This window comes from Anopheles arabiensis, chromosome 2, assembly GCF_016920715.1.
Source record: "Anopheles arabiensis isolate DONGOLA chromosome 2, AaraD3, whole genome shotgun sequence".
In the NCBI taxonomy this organism is placed as follows: domain Eukaryota; kingdom Metazoa; phylum Arthropoda; class Insecta; order Diptera; family Culicidae; genus Anopheles; species Anopheles arabiensis.
In genome coordinates this window covers 65,755,737-65,774,991 of record NC_053517.1, presented here as the reverse complement: position 1 = coordinate 65,774,991, position 19,255 = coordinate 65,755,737, and the positions used below count along the sequence as shown (strand labels likewise).

The 19,255-nt window shown below is 36.7% G+C and overlaps 1 protein-coding gene across 1 annotated transcript in view; it reads left to right on the top strand.

Annotated features, from left to right (window-relative positions):
- Positions 1-19,255, top strand: part of LOC120893874 — a 38,742-nt gene that overhangs the window by 4,298 nt on the left and 15,189 nt on the right. The window contains 10 exon segments of the mRNA XM_040296039.1: positions 9,680-10,063; positions 10,258-10,337; positions 10,449-10,560; positions 10,563-10,582; positions 11,752-11,957; positions 13,028-13,224; positions 14,527-14,701; positions 15,025-15,184; positions 15,905-16,838; positions 16,907-17,107. Of these exon segments, the coding sequence (XP_040151973.1) occupies positions 9,949-10,063; positions 10,258-10,337; positions 10,449-10,560; positions 10,563-10,582; positions 11,752-11,957; positions 13,028-13,224; positions 14,527-14,701; positions 15,025-15,184; positions 15,905-16,838; positions 16,907-17,107 (2,200 nt within the window). The 5' untranslated portion in view covers positions 9,680-9,948.

Here is a 19,255-nt window from a genome sequence, read left to right as displayed (position 1 = left end):
CCAGTTAGCTGGTTATAATTATTAATCACACCCAACGTTCTTTTGGCTTTACTGCTCTTAATTACGATTGGACGCGTTTGTGGTAGTAGTTAAGGGGATTCCGGAAGTCGCAGCAGTGTTTTGTGACCAGAAAAAATCATATTTTATGGTGCTACCATGATTAACTTTTCTGCTCTTTAATTTACACATTTCATATTTCCTATAAACTTTGTCACATGCAACCATTTTGTCTATACTACCTATCTCAGCTCTGCAACCTAATGCTATGTATAATGTATTTCTTTCGAAATCCATAAAATACTTTTCCGGTGAACAAGTATACTGCCCTTCCGCATAAAAATACAGCCAAGCGATACGAAGATGGATTAACTGGTATCATTGAGTAGTACGAAGTAATTATTAATCTAGATCCGTGGCTGGATCGATCATTTGTCGTAATGTCTTCCCTAGAGCCTTCGATGACCTCGTTGCTGCGAATAATGATGCTGCTTAAGACAGCTGTAATGAATCGTGTTTTGCTTTCATTGTGGACGGGTGTTTGGTATTGTCGATTTTATTCCAATTTGCGCTTGGCATTAAATGGTGAGCAATAAAACTGTGCCGCAGGTTCGTTACGACTTGGCCAGAATTTTATCGGCCATTTAGGTTAATTATCTTTGCGCGATTGGGTCAATGAAATATATCCATGATTTTATTTTAAGATGTTCATCATGGTTGAAAATAGTTTGCATAGATATTCAACATGATGTAAAATTAATGAGTGAAAATAATGTGGAATCGTAGGTAGGAGCGTTACGAAGAAAGTAAAATTGTTTCTACTATTATTAAAATAAGTTAATGAAAATTCGTGTCAATTTGCATAAAAAAATCTATTTTATCTCATTTTGGGAATCTCAGTGATACAGTTTGCCGTCGAGAAAATAAAATTAAATAAATAAATATTCTAAATGAACTATAAATATAGAGACAAATCTAACGTTTCAGTAATCTTTGATATCATTTTTTATGAACACTACATTAAAACGCTGTCTATATTTCAAAATGATTTACTTAAACACATTCAAAATCAGCAACAGGTTCATGGCCTATTCGTGTTTTACTCAAAAGTTTTTTAAATTTTTCTGCACGATACTAATGATGTTTTTATGTTAGACATGAGTAGATAGAATAGTGCTAATAAATGTACGTGCAATAAATCTCTTGACGCCTTTATTTTTTTCTGGAATAAGATAAATTTTATTTGTCCTTGTTGGGACACACGCAATCCAAAAAACATTTGATGTTGGTTGCACTTATTATCAAAGAAAACTCATTCAGGTTCCATCGTAATCTGCATCCTCATAGTCAATGAGATACGACAAATGTTGGAAAAGATGGAAATAACAACATTGTAACAAAATAAGTGTTTTGACTAGTTCACAGGTTTCCTGTTTCATGAAATGGATTCATATACAATGTTTGCCCGGTTTTAAAAGAAAGCAAGATAACAATAGTAGTTTCCAGTTCATTTTAGCATCAATTTTTCACTATTTTCCAATTATTATTACCTATTCTTAGATCTTTAATCTCTTTGCATGATCATAAACTCCCTATATTATGATCATACAACCCCGCTACGATATATTAGAAAATACTACAGCTCCCTCTGGGAATGGTGATGTGTCTGTAACAGAACATGAATTTAATAACCTTAATGATACGATAGCGTTTCTATTGGTAGCGTGTGAGATCTGAGCAACAGGTGCGTTTGTGTACATATCTTATAAAGAGTTTGCAAGCACAGGGGCATTGTGTACACATTTAAATAAAAATGTATATTTAACTACACTACCTATATTAACTTAGTTTTTTCACTGAGATTTTTAAAGCGTCTTGATTTCTGTATTGTAAAGTTTTTAATTATATGCACTACAATACTTCAAGGCTTCATGTTAGGAACAATGTTGTCATTTTCAGAAGCAGTTAATTAAAACATTTTTACGGTAACATAATTAAATCCCATCAAATGAAATGTACTTGAGCTGTATGCAATAACATATTTTTTAACCACTGATACAGATATGACTTTTATAATTTACAACATACAACCTTTTAAATTATTACCCACCTACAAGGATATTCAACATAATAAGGTTGGCCACAGGAATTAAATAACTCCATATACCTTTGTTAATTTGGCATTTTCATTTACTGATCGCTAAGACGATTGCCTAGGGAATAATCCGTTTCGCTGGTAATTACATTTCTGGCAAACAACAAGGAAAAAGAAAACTCTATGATATTAAGTACATCACAACGCGAATACAGGACCGCATAAATGAAATTTACAAATTGTGGGCCTCTGTCCAATACTATACAAACCTTAATTTGTTTATTTAGGACAAGAAACACTACGACAACATGATATCAAGTTATTATTCAACAGAACAGGGACAAGTAAAGAAAATAACTTTACTTCGTCACTCAACTTCCGCCATTTAAGAGCCTGGTGATCGGACACGTTTCACTTCCTTTTGAAGCACCGAACCGTGGCAGTGTGATAAAAACTTCTTATTTGTCGTAGTTTCTTATGTTTTCTTCCATAGTCTCTGTTTGGCAAAAGTTGAACGAAATGTCTAGAATGTCGCCGTTTGCGGCACCCTTTGTTCATCTTCTACCATTGCTTAACCCCTTAGAGAATTCCTTTTTATTCAACTGTTTACTGTTCAAATCCACTGTCATTTAGTTGACCGTCTAGATCCTTTTTTGGTCTTTTTCTGCAAAGTCATCGGACGCTTTTCCGGTTGCATTCTTTTGTTGAGCGGTTGATAAATGAAGCGCAAACAGTGCCGTGTCGCCTTGAAACTAGGCCGATCTGGGCTGGATGATGAATTTTATCAGGAGTTAGCTAAAAACCTTCATCCAGATCTTCTCCATTAGTGGAAGGGTAAAAAATTACCAAAAGAAAAAGCAAGCGGAAAAAATCAAACCGAGCCCACATCAAATACTCGTTTGGACTGCAAGAATCTGAGAATTCGAAGTCATTTGGAAGTGAAACCGTTGTGCTTTTAAGCTTAATAATGTGTTCCACTTATCTAATTATTAAAAATATTCAGTATGGTTGAGAGTGTTTTAAAAACAACAAAAATCATTTGAAATAAAAAAAGTACTACTCCAAGGGCCGATGCAAATCCGAATTACTAATAAATCATTCTTGTCGTTGTTTGCGTAGCTTAATAAAAAAATAAAAGCTCATAACCCAATAAATCTACGTTTTCCAATTAAATATAAGCCAATTTATACGATACCAAAACAAATGTATCAGATGAGAATAGAACATACTGTAAAATACTAATAATGGTTTTAAACAGACATAGGTAAATCTTAACATAAAAGCAGTAGATTTTCAAATGTCAGTATTTTAATGTTTTAACAAACGTTCATGTTAATTTCTAAAAAAAAACTTAAAATCTTTTAACCTCTCCTCAAAGTCCATTGTGAATATAAAAACTCTGAATAAAGTTTCATGATAATTTTTCCTCCCTTAGCAAATTGTAATAAGGAACAAAACACTTGCTGTGTAGCGTCATAGCTAAAAAAGTTGAAGAATTTTTCAATCATTCAAACCTAACCATGAAAAAAGCCACACAATAGCGTGTTGCTTTGCGCTCTAGGAATTTGCTTTGCTGTAAGTTTTTTGCATTACTATAGGATTTTTGGTATGCATTCTGACGATCTGGTGAGTGTTGCTCGATTTTCTTTAACTTCCGTTCCACACTCATCCCAGTAACATTAAGAGCACTGTACTCGGTAATGCTCAGTCAGCGCGGACTAAAGAGCGCGTATGAAACCATACCTAGCTGTATACTGCATAATACTAAAATTATTGTTTTTACACACCTTGAATGGTATAGTATATTCAATCAGTATATTCAAACATGTTCTGTGGTTGCTTTGACACACGATTCAAATTATTATTTGTAGATGTAGAATTTGCGGTGGAAATAAAGGAAGCAGTTGCATCAGATTAAGAATAATTGGCGTTTTGCAAGAGATCAATTCAAGAAATACATAAATGTACTCTCTTTATCTGGTGCATATGGTAGCAAGAGTTGAAACATTCACATCTGTGAACATCAGCTTTAAAGATAGCAACATATTTTCCTCGAGGAAAGTGAACATTTAGGGAGAAAGCGTAGCTGCACTGAACGGCTGAGCGTAGACCAACGGACTACCGTTTACTTATAGTGTTTGCTTGTGGTTCATGCAAACCGGAATGCTATATTCGTTTGGGAGAAATAAGTTTTGGTCGGTAACAAGGTTGCAAGGGTCCCATATGGTTCCTTCCATGACGAAGCTAGCGTATTTCGCACAATTTATAGCTGTTATGAAGTGCAATCGTAAATTCACATACACCACGTGCTCGACCCACGCTTATGCAAATTTAATGACCTTAAAATATCTCCGATATATGAACATTTCCGATACTAGCGACTAGCAACATAATATGGTACAAAATATGAATACTAAAACTTCGCGAAATGGGTTGTTTTCTTGATTTTGAGAAACCATTTTTAATTGACAGTTAACCATTTCTAATTGAGTTTTAAACACATTAAATACATAAAATGCATTTTAAACAAAATTATATAAATGACGATTGTTAGATAGATCTTGTAAGTAAAAGGACTTTTATAGAAACATGTTTAAAACACTTTCTAGACTTCTATTTATAGAAACCTCTCAATAAATCTCTTAAATGCCATGGTGTGTTAGACAACGAGCTACGATGACTTGAAAGGTACATTAGAGATAGAACTCAAAGAATGTCATTTGGCGATAGGTGATCAAGCCCGTTAGGGAATACGCTTGGGATCCCACAAAATAGTGCATTGCGCCCAATATGTAAGGGCATAAATGATATCAAAAAAATATTTCATCACTGCAATGTTAACATGTTGTCAGACGAAACGGTCATTTTTTTGTCGCATAGTAATCCCGAATTAACTTCTGAACATCTCTAAACAGATCTTACATCTGTTGAAGAGTAACTGCGATTCAAAATTGAAACTGAATACGAAGAATAAAAAAGCCATAGTCATTTTTCACAGGGGAAGTGCACTCAGCCAATCGCTAAAAATTCTATTGCTAGCGAGACATGAAGGAGTGTTAAAAAAAATTGTAACTGGTAGACATAAGAATGGCTTGAGCCAAATTGGCAAAATAAAACATCATAAGTCTTAAATTTTTCCACATATCGACTTTTGAGCAACAATATTTTTCTTGACTAGTGAAACATAAATGAAAAGATTACAGAGACTACAGAACTGGGTTATGCGAATAATACTTGGTAATAGACAAACTTCATTATGTGTGATGTTTGATATACTGTGTGATTTATACTAGTTCGATAATAAACTTAAAGGCATGGCTTTAGATTCGTGGAAGTTATACATGGTATATTTATAAAGATACGAAATTGCTAAACAATTTATCTCAGAAAAGCAGGGCAATCCTATGCATAATTTTATATTCTTCTTCTTCTTCTTTGGCTCAACAACCGATGTCGGTCAAGGCCTGCCTGTACCCACTTGTGGGCTTGGCTTTCAGTGACTAATTGATTTCCCCCCCCCCATAGCAGGATAGTCAGTCCTACGTATGGCGGCGCGGTCTATTTGGGGATTGAACCCATGACGGGCATGTTGTTAAGTCGTACGAGTTGACGACTGTACTACGAGATATTAATATAACAAAAAGTATAGATATGCTTCACGTGGGGCAAAATAAGCAGTCATGTTTGGGGCAAAATGGGCATTTTCTGTTGACATTTGGTAAGGTTTTTGTGTTGTATTTGTCCTCACAATTATGCTAACAGGCACAGCTTCAAAAGATTTGCTTTCGTCGAATGAAACGTATAAGCAATAAAATAACAAAATAAAACGTTATTTCGTTATTTCGTTAATTAGATTCAATCTATATACACAAAAAAAATTGCGAACTCGGTTAAAATCAGAGCCGAAATCAATCTGTCCGAAATAGCCCACTTTACTGATATTTCAGTTAAATTTTCCACGATTGCCTACAGAGTGCTTTACAAATAAAAAAAAATGGCAAAATGGTTTGCCAAGTTCGTACTTTAACAATGCACCGGTATCAAATGTTAAAATGACAGAGATTTCGGATTTATGTGTTTGCCGAGATTCGGTAATCGATCTGCCATCCGTCAAGTTGTTTACATTGTGCGAGGAAAACATAGTTTGGTCAGATTCTGATATTAATTCAACAAATATTCCACATTCAGGAACAAAATATTGTAAGATACTACGATTTTAATGAAATATTTACTTATTTGTTCATATTTTCATGTTCACATTACAGTTTGTGATGAATTATGAATTATGATGATGCGAAAACAACTTGGGCTAAGAGCTGTAGGTGTTAAATGTTTTTTTCCAGAATAAATCGATGTTACCGGCGATTTGTGTTATTTTTAAATGCTATCAAAACGATGCAACAGTTTTAGGCTCTAAAAAACAATTATTAACGATATCCGACTATCTTCCAATTTACTGATATCTCAGTTTTCTCAAACCGGAATCTCGGTTAAACACGTAATCTGTCATTTGTCATTTTTATCCGAGATTTTTGGTTAAAAAGGTTCAACCGAGATCATAGCTAAGATCGCAGATGTGCGAATTTCGGTTTATTTTTAACCGAGATTCGGCAAAAAAATAGAAGAGTACTACACATATGATCAAGCATTGTTCCATCACGTAATTTTTATGATTTCGTGAACAGACAGTAAAATCTCTCTAAAATGAAACTTCAAGCGACCGTCAACTTAGAGAGATATTTATGTTAAAGAAAACTAATGAAGTTCTTGTTATGAAGTTTCCAAGAACCACCGAAAAAATTGGGCATTTTTGAACCAATATTTTTGCGAACTGTCGTTCAAAATTTTTTCTTAGAATTTTTTCGGCTGCCAAATCGCATATGCACCTTATGGAATTTTCACCTTAGAGAGTTCTTCATCTTTTAAGACACATAAAATGTATGGAATATGACGGAACCGTCAAAATATTCATCTTAGAGAAACAATTCATCTTTAAGAGGCTACATTTTAGAGAGATTTCACTGAAATTACTTGGATCATTTCAAGTACATCGCGCCAAATCCAGCGTGGAGAGAGTATGTTAAACAGCAATAGAGAAAGAAGGCAAAATGCACGCTAGCAACGAATAGAAACACAGCAGAGCGCAATCTAGAGCGTAAAGATCATATGAGAGTGTTGGTGAGAATAAAGCTCAGCATTTGCCATTCGCCAATTTTTTTTTTTGAAAATTAAGAATTTACTGAACAGCAAAACAAAAATGTTTTGACTACTAACTAAACGCTGTCGTTGTGGTATATATTGCCCCAGTTTTTAATGCCCCGGGGAAGCATCACGTGAAACATCAACTTCTATTTTACACTTTTTTTATACATTTACATTATTTTCAGGCTTTGTAGCCTAAAATTAAATGTTTTTTTAATGCATAGATAAATGGTGGAGGCATATAATAAAGTAAGAATAATTATGTTTTGTGAAAATTTCAAATAAATGTGATCGCTTAGCATGCACATTATAATATTAGCAGCATGCTTTATATTAGCGCATTAATTAAAACCACTGACAGTTCTATATTAGAAGTAAAATAATCAGCTTCAGCGTCGAAACAGTACTAGAAAAAGGTGATCATTTTTTGTAGAAAATCTTAAATAAGATTAATTTTGCCCATACTACTATTTTTTACATCTGTTTTAATCCTAACAACATTAGCGTTCGCTAAACAAAACTGTACTAACAATGCAAACTGTAATGCTTGTTAGACGATATTTTGCCATTTATAAGGGGTATCAGTGGAGTAAATAGACTTACTCATTTTGGGGAAAGCGCGATACTAGTCGTACTCGCTATAACATAGTCCACTACAATTTACAGATTTGAGTATCTATCTCAGATATGCTGAAAATGGCATTGTCAAACAAAACATGATTGCATGTATATGACAGGGTACTTACTTATATTATCTTATATATTTATCTTATAAAGTACTTTTACACTTTCAAAACTTGTGTCTTTTGTTCTTAAACTTAAATAACTTCCAAAACATATGAGGATAATAATAAAACCCATTGCAATAGCAAAATCGATATTTACTTTAAAACCAGTTTTCGGAAGCAATGTTTGTTGGTTATGCATTAACTGATCGTCTGTATTTTTCCATTGTGGTAAAAGCAAATCATCAAAATTTTATATGATTTTGAGTGCTAAGCAAACAGCCTCACATTGTCGCCACACTTTCTTCAATGTAACACAAAATGTTTGTTCATTAAACTAAAAAATGAAACGCTATAAATTGAGCAAAGCACACTGTAAATGTTCTTGTCGTATAATTCATTTATCATAGCCGGGTGCCTGCTAAAGACGTGATATATTTCTACACCCTACACAAACATTCTTAATTTCTTCATAAACGCAAGAAAAAATCTGGACAAGCGACTTGCACAGCCATCGTGGTATTTTCCAGGGTCGGATTTAAGGACAGGATGGTTCTACGGAATGAAGTAACGGAGGCTATACCCACAAAGTTTACTTGTTTGTTATCATAAATAAACATTTACATAACATAAAAACATAAAAGTTTACATGAAGAAAACTTAAAAAACAGACATTAATAATATTATTATCAATCATCAGCTTGCACGACTTAACAACATGCCCGTCGTTGGTTCAAGCTTCATATGATCCGGCCCCCAGCAACGAGGACTAACTATCCTGACCTCGTAATACTAAATAAGTCTTATAAGATTATAAAAGCCAGCATAACCGGTGTAGGTCTTCACGGCAAATAGAAAAATGTGTACAACACATTTAGCATAATCATACAGAGATCTGCTGTTAGCAATGTGTAAACATTTTAACGCTCATTTTAACTATGCTCAGATCCATCTGGCATGTGATTTTCGAATTTACAGTCTTTCAAATTGCTACCTCAGTGGTAAGTGGAAACTGTGATAAATTTTCTTTTTTCGTCGTGACGTTCTACACGCCCATGCCAGCTTTAGTAGCACTTCCGGACTTATTTAGAACCACCCAGCCTAATAATTCAAGCCTGGTATGGACGGGACAGTCCATACAAGGCTTGAATCCACGACGGACATATTATTGAGTCGTACGAGTTGACGACAATACCATGGAACTGCCCCTATTACCAATCGATTATCGAATCCACATTACTTGACATTGCCATCGAAGTGGGTAGTGAAAACTGTAGTAAAAAAATTATATCTTTGGACCATATTTTGCTCAAATTAGATATTCGAAGTCCTCAAAAACTGGCAAAATAAACGCTAAGAGCTTGTTGAATAAGAGCTTGTAAATAACATCAAAAAATGCTGTTCAATTAAACTATAAGGCATATTTGACGTAAACAATCGAAGAAGATAAAGGGATTTAAGGTGCGTTTGTTCGTGCCTTTGGTCTTCCTCTGCCTAGCGAGATCTAGACAATTTCTTCCCGGAAATGATCATCAAAAGATAGTGTACAGTAAATACTGTTGATTTCGCCTAGTCCTTCAGTGAACGTATATCAGTTTCCATTGCATGTTTTGTTTACTTCCGCTTTCTAGTGTCTTTATTTATTCACTTCTATTTGCAGAACATCGACAGCAGAAGAAGCAATACCGTCACAACCGGTGGACATCGTTAGTAAGATAAAGCCGAATAAGGATGCGGAGAAAATATGTGGATGTAATTTTCATAAAGTTGATTACGAAGAAATCATAATTGAAAGCTAAAATATAAAACGCTGAAGAAACTGAAATCGCCGAAGAGTAGCAAACATCATTCTTGCCTCTAGAGCAATCTGTCGCATAGTTTATGTGAGGATTCCGAAAGTCAAAAGATTAGCAACCAAATGCTATCAATATGGCGACAGCGATAGAGGAAGCAGTGTTTAACGCTCTAAGAGGACATCACAATGAACACACGAAGCTCCCGTCTCCTAGGATAATTAAGATTTATATAGCAAGTCTAAAAGATGGTAAGTTTGATAACCATATTTTTGTAAGATGCAAGGACTATGAAATGATACTTTTGGATGCTTAGATATCCAATCAAAAACAATTCCTCTATTCACCGTATTGAATCGAGTTGAAACCAATGGAACAACATTGGCGATTGCACTGGTTTTCATTTCATTTCAATCAAAACTGGTTTACTTCTGATTCGTTACAGACTTCAAAGAGGAACGTCGTCTGCTGCTGGAAATTATTGGTCCAGATCTTCAAGCCTTGTATGACGACCGACAACTAGAGGTGAATGAAAAGCCTTTGAATGAATTGCTAAACTATTCCGGCTACTTCAACCAATAACAAATTTGCACATGTCTTCCTTTCCGCTGCACTATCGTTTGTCGATGGTTGTAGATTGAAATAGTTGACATCCACTTCGGAACCGGTAGTGATGGGCTAACAATAGTAGACCTAGATCCGTACGTGCTAGATGATCACCTGGAGGAAATAGAAACATGCCACTGCGTCTCAAAAGTGTATTTCTAATCGTAAGTTTCTACATCAATAACAGTGATTGCTGCCTACTCTGTTGAGGTAGCGTCTCACCGTAGCTTAACAAAATCTAATGGTGAAATCGAATGGACGGTGCTGGTATTTTGAATGTTTTCATTGAAAGAGGATTGATAGTTATTTCACCATGTTTTATCCAAGCGGTTTAATTGATTTGTCAGCAAAGTGTGCTTTACGTGTGCTTTGCTGCCGTGTACATTACAATATTTCTTGCCCGTTTCACTTTGAAACGATGAACTTGCAAAGTGAAACTGGGAAGAAAACTGCACCATCATCGTGCACCTGCTTGGAGGTTGTTAAATTGAAAGAAATGGATGCGAGTCCAAATGAATACGCTATAATAACAATGATTAATGTTCACTGTGAAATTAGCAATGCACAAATCTGATAAACCCACGCTTAAGAGTTTACTTTACTTGGCTCTCACATCACAAGATTTGTCCAAAGAATAAATCTTGGCATTCCTACAAGATACTTTTATTAAACATAAAACTTGTATAAAAAGAGATTTTGTTTACTTTACAGTTAAATTAAATAATAAACATAAAGCGAACAGAAATAGTTTAAATAATGGATGCAAATATTAAGTTGTTTATCTATTGCTTCCATTTCGAAACAAAAAATTATATATTGTATAAAATATTAATATCTTACTACGTTTTAACGCGATGTAATATTGACGAAGCTTACCTTACCTTTTTGATGTAATAGATTTACACATTAAAATTTACAACGTAGATATTGAATAACCAAAAAAAAGTACACATGTGGAAAATAATTTAACAGTATTTCCCTCCCTATTCTGGATTTATTCAAAACAATTCAATTTAACCATAAAACAATTCAATATCAATTGATTGAAAACCCAGCCATACAATACAAAAGGAAATGAAGGATTGTGAACGGTTGGTGTAAACCTGCTGTAAGGTTATCAATTCCTACCGTAGCGCATCCATTCTTGTCCTTCCCGAGGGGTTGTTTTGAGGAGTTATGAGTTAGCTTCGGTTTCCGATTATCAACGTTGAGTGATTGGTGTTTCCGGTTTAACTAACGTTTGTTTCACTACTCTTTCCTTTTTTCCGTTTTTCATCGTTGTTCTACTGCATCAACGTTTTCGATTTTCCCGTAACATCGCCCATACTAACAGGTACTGCTGGGGTCACGTTTGGGCAATTTTTTACTGCCAACAAAACTCGACTCCAGCATATTTACGGCCATTTCTAAGCTATCCACCGACGACGAAGTTCAGTGTTTGCGGAAGTGGTATAGCACTACAAGCCCGAAGACGAACATTCATCAGACAGAAGACACCCAGCATGGAGAAGGATGCTACTGGCTCGCCACGAACTACAGGTGGGTAGAATGCCATTTCAATTTCCTTAGCCCTATGGTTCGATTTTTGGTCGTTGTGCACCCTCGGGTATCGAAAAGAGACATAAAGTGCCGGATGATGAATTGATTATTTTTATTGCTGATTGGAATCGGACGATGGCTTCGGAAACGATAGACTATATTTTAATGATCGAAGGATACTGGAGATATTAAAGCGACCGTTATCAATCATCATTGTTTATCTTAGTCATATTTTGAATGAGGCATTCATTTATTCTTCTGGCAGAAAATTGATTTCTTAACGCATGAATAAAGCAATAATTTCATAAAACAACACGTAAATATATTCTACGGTGATTTAATTGATAAAGACTTTCCTGAAAAATCTAATTAGTTATTAAATATCGCATATTTTGTGCGAGACTTTTGTCGCCTAGCATACACAAGTATTTTCAAGAGGAAACCATTTTCCTAGGGAATAAATTCATTACGAAAAGTCAATAGCACCAATTTATCCTATACAGACGCACATTGCCAAGTTCGCTCGGAAAGAGCAAATTTACTAAATGTCGTTTGCCTGCTTTTAGTGATTGAAAGGGAACCGCTCCTTTCTGGTCTTGTCAGATACTTGATATTGTTCCATCTGCCAGTTCTTCTAATGCTTTTGATGCGATTTTCTTCCTCATTCTGGCCCGCATCGCAATAGAATGCGAAACATTTAATTAGCTAAGCTACGTCAACAATTTCCCATGGAAATTATGCTGCTCCCGGCATTCTGCCTCCAGCACAGTTCAAGGCATTTTTTGTGGAGAGTAAGAGTTTTTGAATTATGAGTCCCGTTTGTGGCTGTAAAGCGAAGTGGAACCACTTTATCAAAATTATTACCTCAGATCAAATCAGTTAGCGTTTTCGATTGACTGTCCCTTCATTTTAAGACCTATTTTCCCTTCCCGAGGACGCGCATCAGTTCCTCACCCAGCCATCACAATATCTTTGTATCGATAGTGACGTAATCCGTTTTTCAATCTTCCAGCCAAGTCCGCTCTACTTACCTTTATACCACGCGTTCTTTCTATTACTTCCGCTTGCAGGACACTGGATAGGGCAGAATGGGTGACAGAGGCACAGCAGTTACGCGAGCTGCTAGAACGAAAAATAGACGAAGTGCTTCGTGCTGCTGAGGCCAAAGAAACATCAGCCGGAGATGGATTGGACGGGGAACAATTCTGTGATAATCTGAAACGACTGAAAACCAGAGCTATCGCACGGGAAATTGAAAAGGGTTTAGGTAAGTGGATTGTTCGAGCAGGGATGTCAACGATGTACGGTTCTGTGTTGTGGTTTTTGTCGAGCGAGGAAGGAGTTTTGGGACCATTCAGTGGTTCAATAGAGTTTTGGAAGTTTTGCTGTCAATTGCTTTCCTCGTGTCTCATCTGTTAGACGCAATGGCTGTCTGTAGAAACGTACCTGTGTGTTCTGGTGTCAACGTACAACGTTAAAATTTACCTTTTTTAAGATCATGATTTATTTTATACTGTTAAATGGAAACGTGTTGAATGAAACCACGAGGAATTTGTGAATAATCAGTTAACACTAAATTAATTCGTGTTCACTCTTCGGGGCTTATGAATATTCAAACCGGCTGACCTTCCAATATATATTTCACCTTGAACATATTGTAGCGGATTATCATTCAATCAAGCTTTCCCATCACATAACAAGGTTAATAGAGAGTAATGGAAATCAGTTGTCATTTCCCAATGCACGGAACGTGTCCACTTAGCGTTCATTATCGAGATTGTTTGTTTTGTTTGCCGATCAGATATTGTCAGTGCTCTTGATTTGTCCAGCCGGATTCTGTAATTGATAACTGCAAACGATGGTGGAGCGGTGGCCCTGGCGACCCCCTTTGTCTTCACGATCGGCAATCGATAAACGTTCACTAACGTTTGATTATGTTTCATTTCACATATGTATGGCGGACTGGAAGAACATAGAAACGGCAAACACCTAGCTATTGATTACGATTTTCTTAAAGGCATTTACATTTAAATCCTTGAAATAAATGCATGATTTAATACTTTTATGGAGAAAAAAAACCAGTTCCACTATAACATATTTCAAATGAATCCAACGATTAAAGGGGAGGTTTAATAAATGTCTTCGTATTCATTAAATTTATTAATTATTTTAATTCATTTGTATTTACTAGAATGATCATTTGCCCGATTCTTATCCAGCAAATCGACCACATTTAATGTTTGAATAAAAAGTGAACAGCTTTCCAGAACTCTTTAATGAGCAGATTGCATGTCCCGATAACATTCGCCACTTTGCCAGTCGACGGTATAGTCTTTCCCTATCAGTTCTAGCTATCCTACACAAAATAGTCTCGAAGGAGCACATTTATACCTTCACTATATTTCAGGATTCTTTTTTTTTGTTTCCGAAACCGTAACGGCTAGAACGGAATCGACCTAAATAAATAGATAATCAGCACCGTTGTGTTGCACACCATTAACCGTTCATCCATCTTCTTTTTTCCAACGTTTGCTGTACCACTACCGTTTGTGTTTGCCGCTGCGCTTAGCGTGTTCGTCGGGACGTATTTTGACACTTTTCCGCCATTGGAAAAACCAGCCAGAGAACGATTCCACCGAGCTCGAAGAAGACGGACACTTGGGTTCGAATACAAGCACGGAAGTGAAGCAGCTGGAAACCAACCTCAGAGAAGCATTACCTGCCAGCAACCACCAAACATTAACGTAAGTCTACCTATCATAGGGAATATAGGAAATCAGTATCGGCCGCATACCACCTGTTTTCCCTCATTCAATTCCGACCCGAATTTTTCGAGTGATATGAGCCATTGAGTCAGCTAAAACTCATGCGTACGACGAGTTCCTCTACAATTTCGGCCAAACAAGAGATGTAAGAAAAAAGACATGAATATTCATTTGGTAACCGGTTTGTTTGTTTTATTCTTTCATTTCCCTCAACCTTCTTCATCCATCGGCCGATTATATGGCAAATGGCATAACCTACCATTTGGAACGATGTTTTCATTACTGATTTTACGAACGTACAGCGTTGATTGGGCGGAAAATGGAATCGACCCCGAGCTCGAGTGTCACGATCTGTACTTGACTAGCTTCAAGAACAAAATGTTCGAAATGATGAAGGCTTCCATCGATCAGGACTTGGCCAAGGATCCAAACGGGGGCAAAGGACGTAAGAAAACTGTACAGGTGAGTTGGCAAGAACATAAGGTACAGCAAAAAAAAAAAACAGTATATTTACGCAAGGAGTACATTTGAGTACATATGTTCGCTAATCCGGAAATAATGGCATGAATTCTATCGCTGCTTGAAACTTTTGGACGTGAAGCGTCATCGATTATCATGTTTTGCTGAAACATGTTAGCATGTGAAACAACAGTAGCATTTGAATACATTTACTGTAAATCACAAATATTTACAGTTTGCAATCAATATTTTGTAATTTGCTTAAATATTTTGATTACCAATGTTGATATTGTGCTGAAACCATGAACTCTTCCACCCTTATAGATGAATACAATTTGCCATGTGTTTCATAATTTCGTTGACATAGAACCAGATTTTTAAACGGAAATTTATAGCAGCTGTCGTGTCTGCAGATTATCTAGTTGGTTCAATTTATGTACATATCTGAATTAAATTTCTTGTGGGGTCATCTTTCAATTTAACTATTTTACGAATGGTTAGGAATTATTTGTGTTAGTCATTATATCATCCATACAAGTGAACTGAAAAATATCGATTGGTATAGTTTTCAATGGTAATTTTTGAATCACGAACTTCTTTAGCCTAACAATTAACGCGGTCATATTAGCTTATACAAGATTCCTAAGCTTCTTCCTGCCGGGCCGCCACTGTTTTGAAACGTTTTTTGTTCTCCTTTGCATGAACCTTGTGATATATCATCAGGAAATTTTCCACGAGCACTCAACACATTTAATGTATTTAAATGAGCACCTGAGTGCAAATAAGTACATCTCGTCGAAAGTTCCGGAGCGGATAAAACAAAATGTGCAGATGAACTTCCGTTCGGGTAGCCGGCATCCGCCATACTTCATTCACGGTGGACACGGTAGCGGTAAAAGTACTCTACTGTCTCGTATCTACACCGAACTGACAGGATGGTTCGAGCATACCAAAATACACCGGGTGATACGATACGCTTCTGCTACTCCCCGATCAGCGTACAATTTGGAATTGCTGCGCGTCATCTGTCAACAGCTGGCCATCATCTTAAACATCCCCGAAGGCTACTTGCCTAAGGATGCATCGTTTGACCCACTCTATATTAACAACTGGTTTCAAAATTTGCTAAAGCACTGCGAAGACCTGCACAACGAGATACTCTTTCTGTTCATCGATGATCTTCACCGACTGAACCCGCTGGACTGCGATATTGTGGCTGCGTTGTCTTGGCTTCCCATAAGTCTCCCTTGGAACGTATTTCTGGTCGTATCTACCACTGTGCCGATCGAGTCACTCCGGTTGACACCAATGCAGAAGGAGCGTTTTAAGTGTGCAGACTATTTTTTCGACCTGTCGTTGGAGCAAAATGAAACAAAAATTAAACACTGGGGTGTGGTACCTTCCTGTACCGAGGCGCCACCAGACGAATTACCTACGTTCGCACAACTTGTAAACGGTTTGTTCGATGCGATGGAGCAGCAGTTTGGCGTGAAGGGCTTCAGTCGGCTAGCCATCTATATCACGTGCTCGGAGTATGGGTTAACCGAGACGGAGTTGCTAGAGCTGCTAATGCCAACGCAAGACGCGGATCTGGTCATCAAAAGCAATGAAGGAGACTTCAACTTTTCCACCTTCCGTACAATACGCAATCAAATGAGTACGTATAATTTTTGTCCTCCTTTTTGGGAGTGTTCTTACCTGGTGAACCATTTCTAACATTTTCAGAACTCATACTAAGGGAGAAGCTTATGTCCGGTAAGCTGTTGATCGTCTGGCGGCACAGCATATGTGCGGAGATAACCAGAGTTCGCTACATGACACCGGACATTACCCGTTCCATTCACTCGGAGTTGGTGAATCTGTTCTTTCCCCCGGACGGTGACGATAGCGAGGACATGTCGACCGAACAGCACAGCAGAAAATCGAGTAAGTACCACTCGACGTACATGATGGTATTGAATGCGGGTAGTGACTAGGTTGTGCCGGACATGGCATCAGTGCATTGTTTTACAAATGAAAAGGAAACGAAAAATACAGCACTACTGACTGCCATTTCAGAGACAGAGAGAGACCACTGTCACCATCGTATTGGTAGTGTAACACAAGTACCTTTACTGTTGCGGCATGATTTTAAATGGTATGGTACACCCTCTGCAGGGGATGCTTAGATGGCTAATTGGTTGTCGTTCGAGAGCTCTTTATTGTTAAATGAAAAATCGATAGCGCTAATTTCAACTTCCTACAGCGTGTTTAGTGATGCCGTCATAACCATAGTGTAATCTTGAGTGTCGAACAACTTGAGTGGCGACGAATGAAGTTGTGTCTAAATAATTTTCTTCGTGCTTATTTTCTGATGAAAACAATGAATATAAGAAACAAGTAAACGCAGAGTATTGCGGCAACAGTTAACTTCAAAAATATAACCATCAACCATTGAACATCGATAGCTATTCAATAGCTATAATTTTTTTAAATAGTCATATTCGAGCCAATATTTTCATTAAAGTTGTGCAGTTTTATAAAAAAATATCTGGAATTTTTCTTTTTTGCATTTTAATTGTAGTTTTTGTAAGTAGCAACATAAAAAAATTATCAATAACATGCTATGTAGCTCAATAAAATTTTTAATGTACTTTATTTATTTGTTATTCACATCACTATTACGGAGTTCTTCGTCATCAATTATAGCTGCATCTTTTTCGCTGCTACACGCGTTTTAAAAGAGTTGAAGAGCGAATAACATACGTACACTATCAATAGCCAGCACAATAAAACACTTCCACAGATTTTTTTTTATTATGACGAGAGAACTTCGACAGTTGCTTTATACTCACTTGCCCCACTTGGGCAAGTTCCCGGTAAAGGTAGAGATTTTTTCGTTTTATCAACCATACAATTGAAGTAACAATAGCATAGAAACAATGGCATAAGAAAACTTTTCCACAAAGGCACACTTTTTATCTCGGGTACTCAGCAACATTTGCCCTAGGCCGGGCAACGCAGCAAGCTTCTGGAACTTTGCACCAATAGGGTGGCTTCAACTAAAGGGGTTTGAATGGTATTGTTAGAAGAGGATTTATGTGTCCCTTCTTGGCCGCTTTGCATTCATTATGCTGGGCATGCAAGGTGAACCTATTGTGTTCCGGCAACCTGTTACGAGATTTGCTAAAGGTGTGAAATTGTAAATTGATATTAATTGAATTTTTATTTCTGCCTCGGAATTGTAACCGGATTGTGGGGAATGGCCCGTACCAATGGTTTTTTAGTGCTTGCTTCTATTATATAGAGAATATTATATTAGAATAATGATGACCCCAAGCTGAATAACTTCAAAATTTTAATCTAATTTGAATAATATACTTTAGTTGAATCTTTTTTGTAGAAAAATCTATGCCTTAATGTTGTTAATCGAAATGAAATGTCACAGTTATGGGATAAAATATATCCTTATATTTTTGTGTTTCTCTGGCACTAATTCATAGTCTGCAGTATACAGTAGCACAAAGCCCGGTTTTTATCTAACCCAATGATGAAAATGTAAGTTTGTGTAACATGTGCTACGAAATCAAATTACAAAGCATTTTCAATGTCACACCCAAGGGATCAAATTGTATCCCTGGCTTAAATGTTATCATGCACGAGATAGAATAATGGGATCAAACAGCATGCTTCCTTTGAGCTGTTACACGTAATCAAAAACACCAGGGTGAAGGACGTAACAGAGAAAAGTACAAGTCGACCAACGGCGCCTTAATTACAGAACAGCATAAAACGTACTAAAGCAGCGTACTACCGGCGGCCAATTTGAATTGAGCTGACATTAAAAGACGGTGACCGTGCAATGATACTGACGGTATCCAACAGCCGAATACTCGGTTCAGCATGACTTCTTGTTATTTGTGCCCCTTTTAATGACGAAGAGCAGAAATAATAAAACACGCAACGTTCCGTTTGTCTCCGTCGGTTGAATGTCGGGTCGTAATTGAGGACGATGGAGCATGTCTTCGTTTTTAGCGTAGGAATTCGCATCGTAGCTCGTTCTTGATATAGTGTGAATAGAAAGTGTAAAAAGAC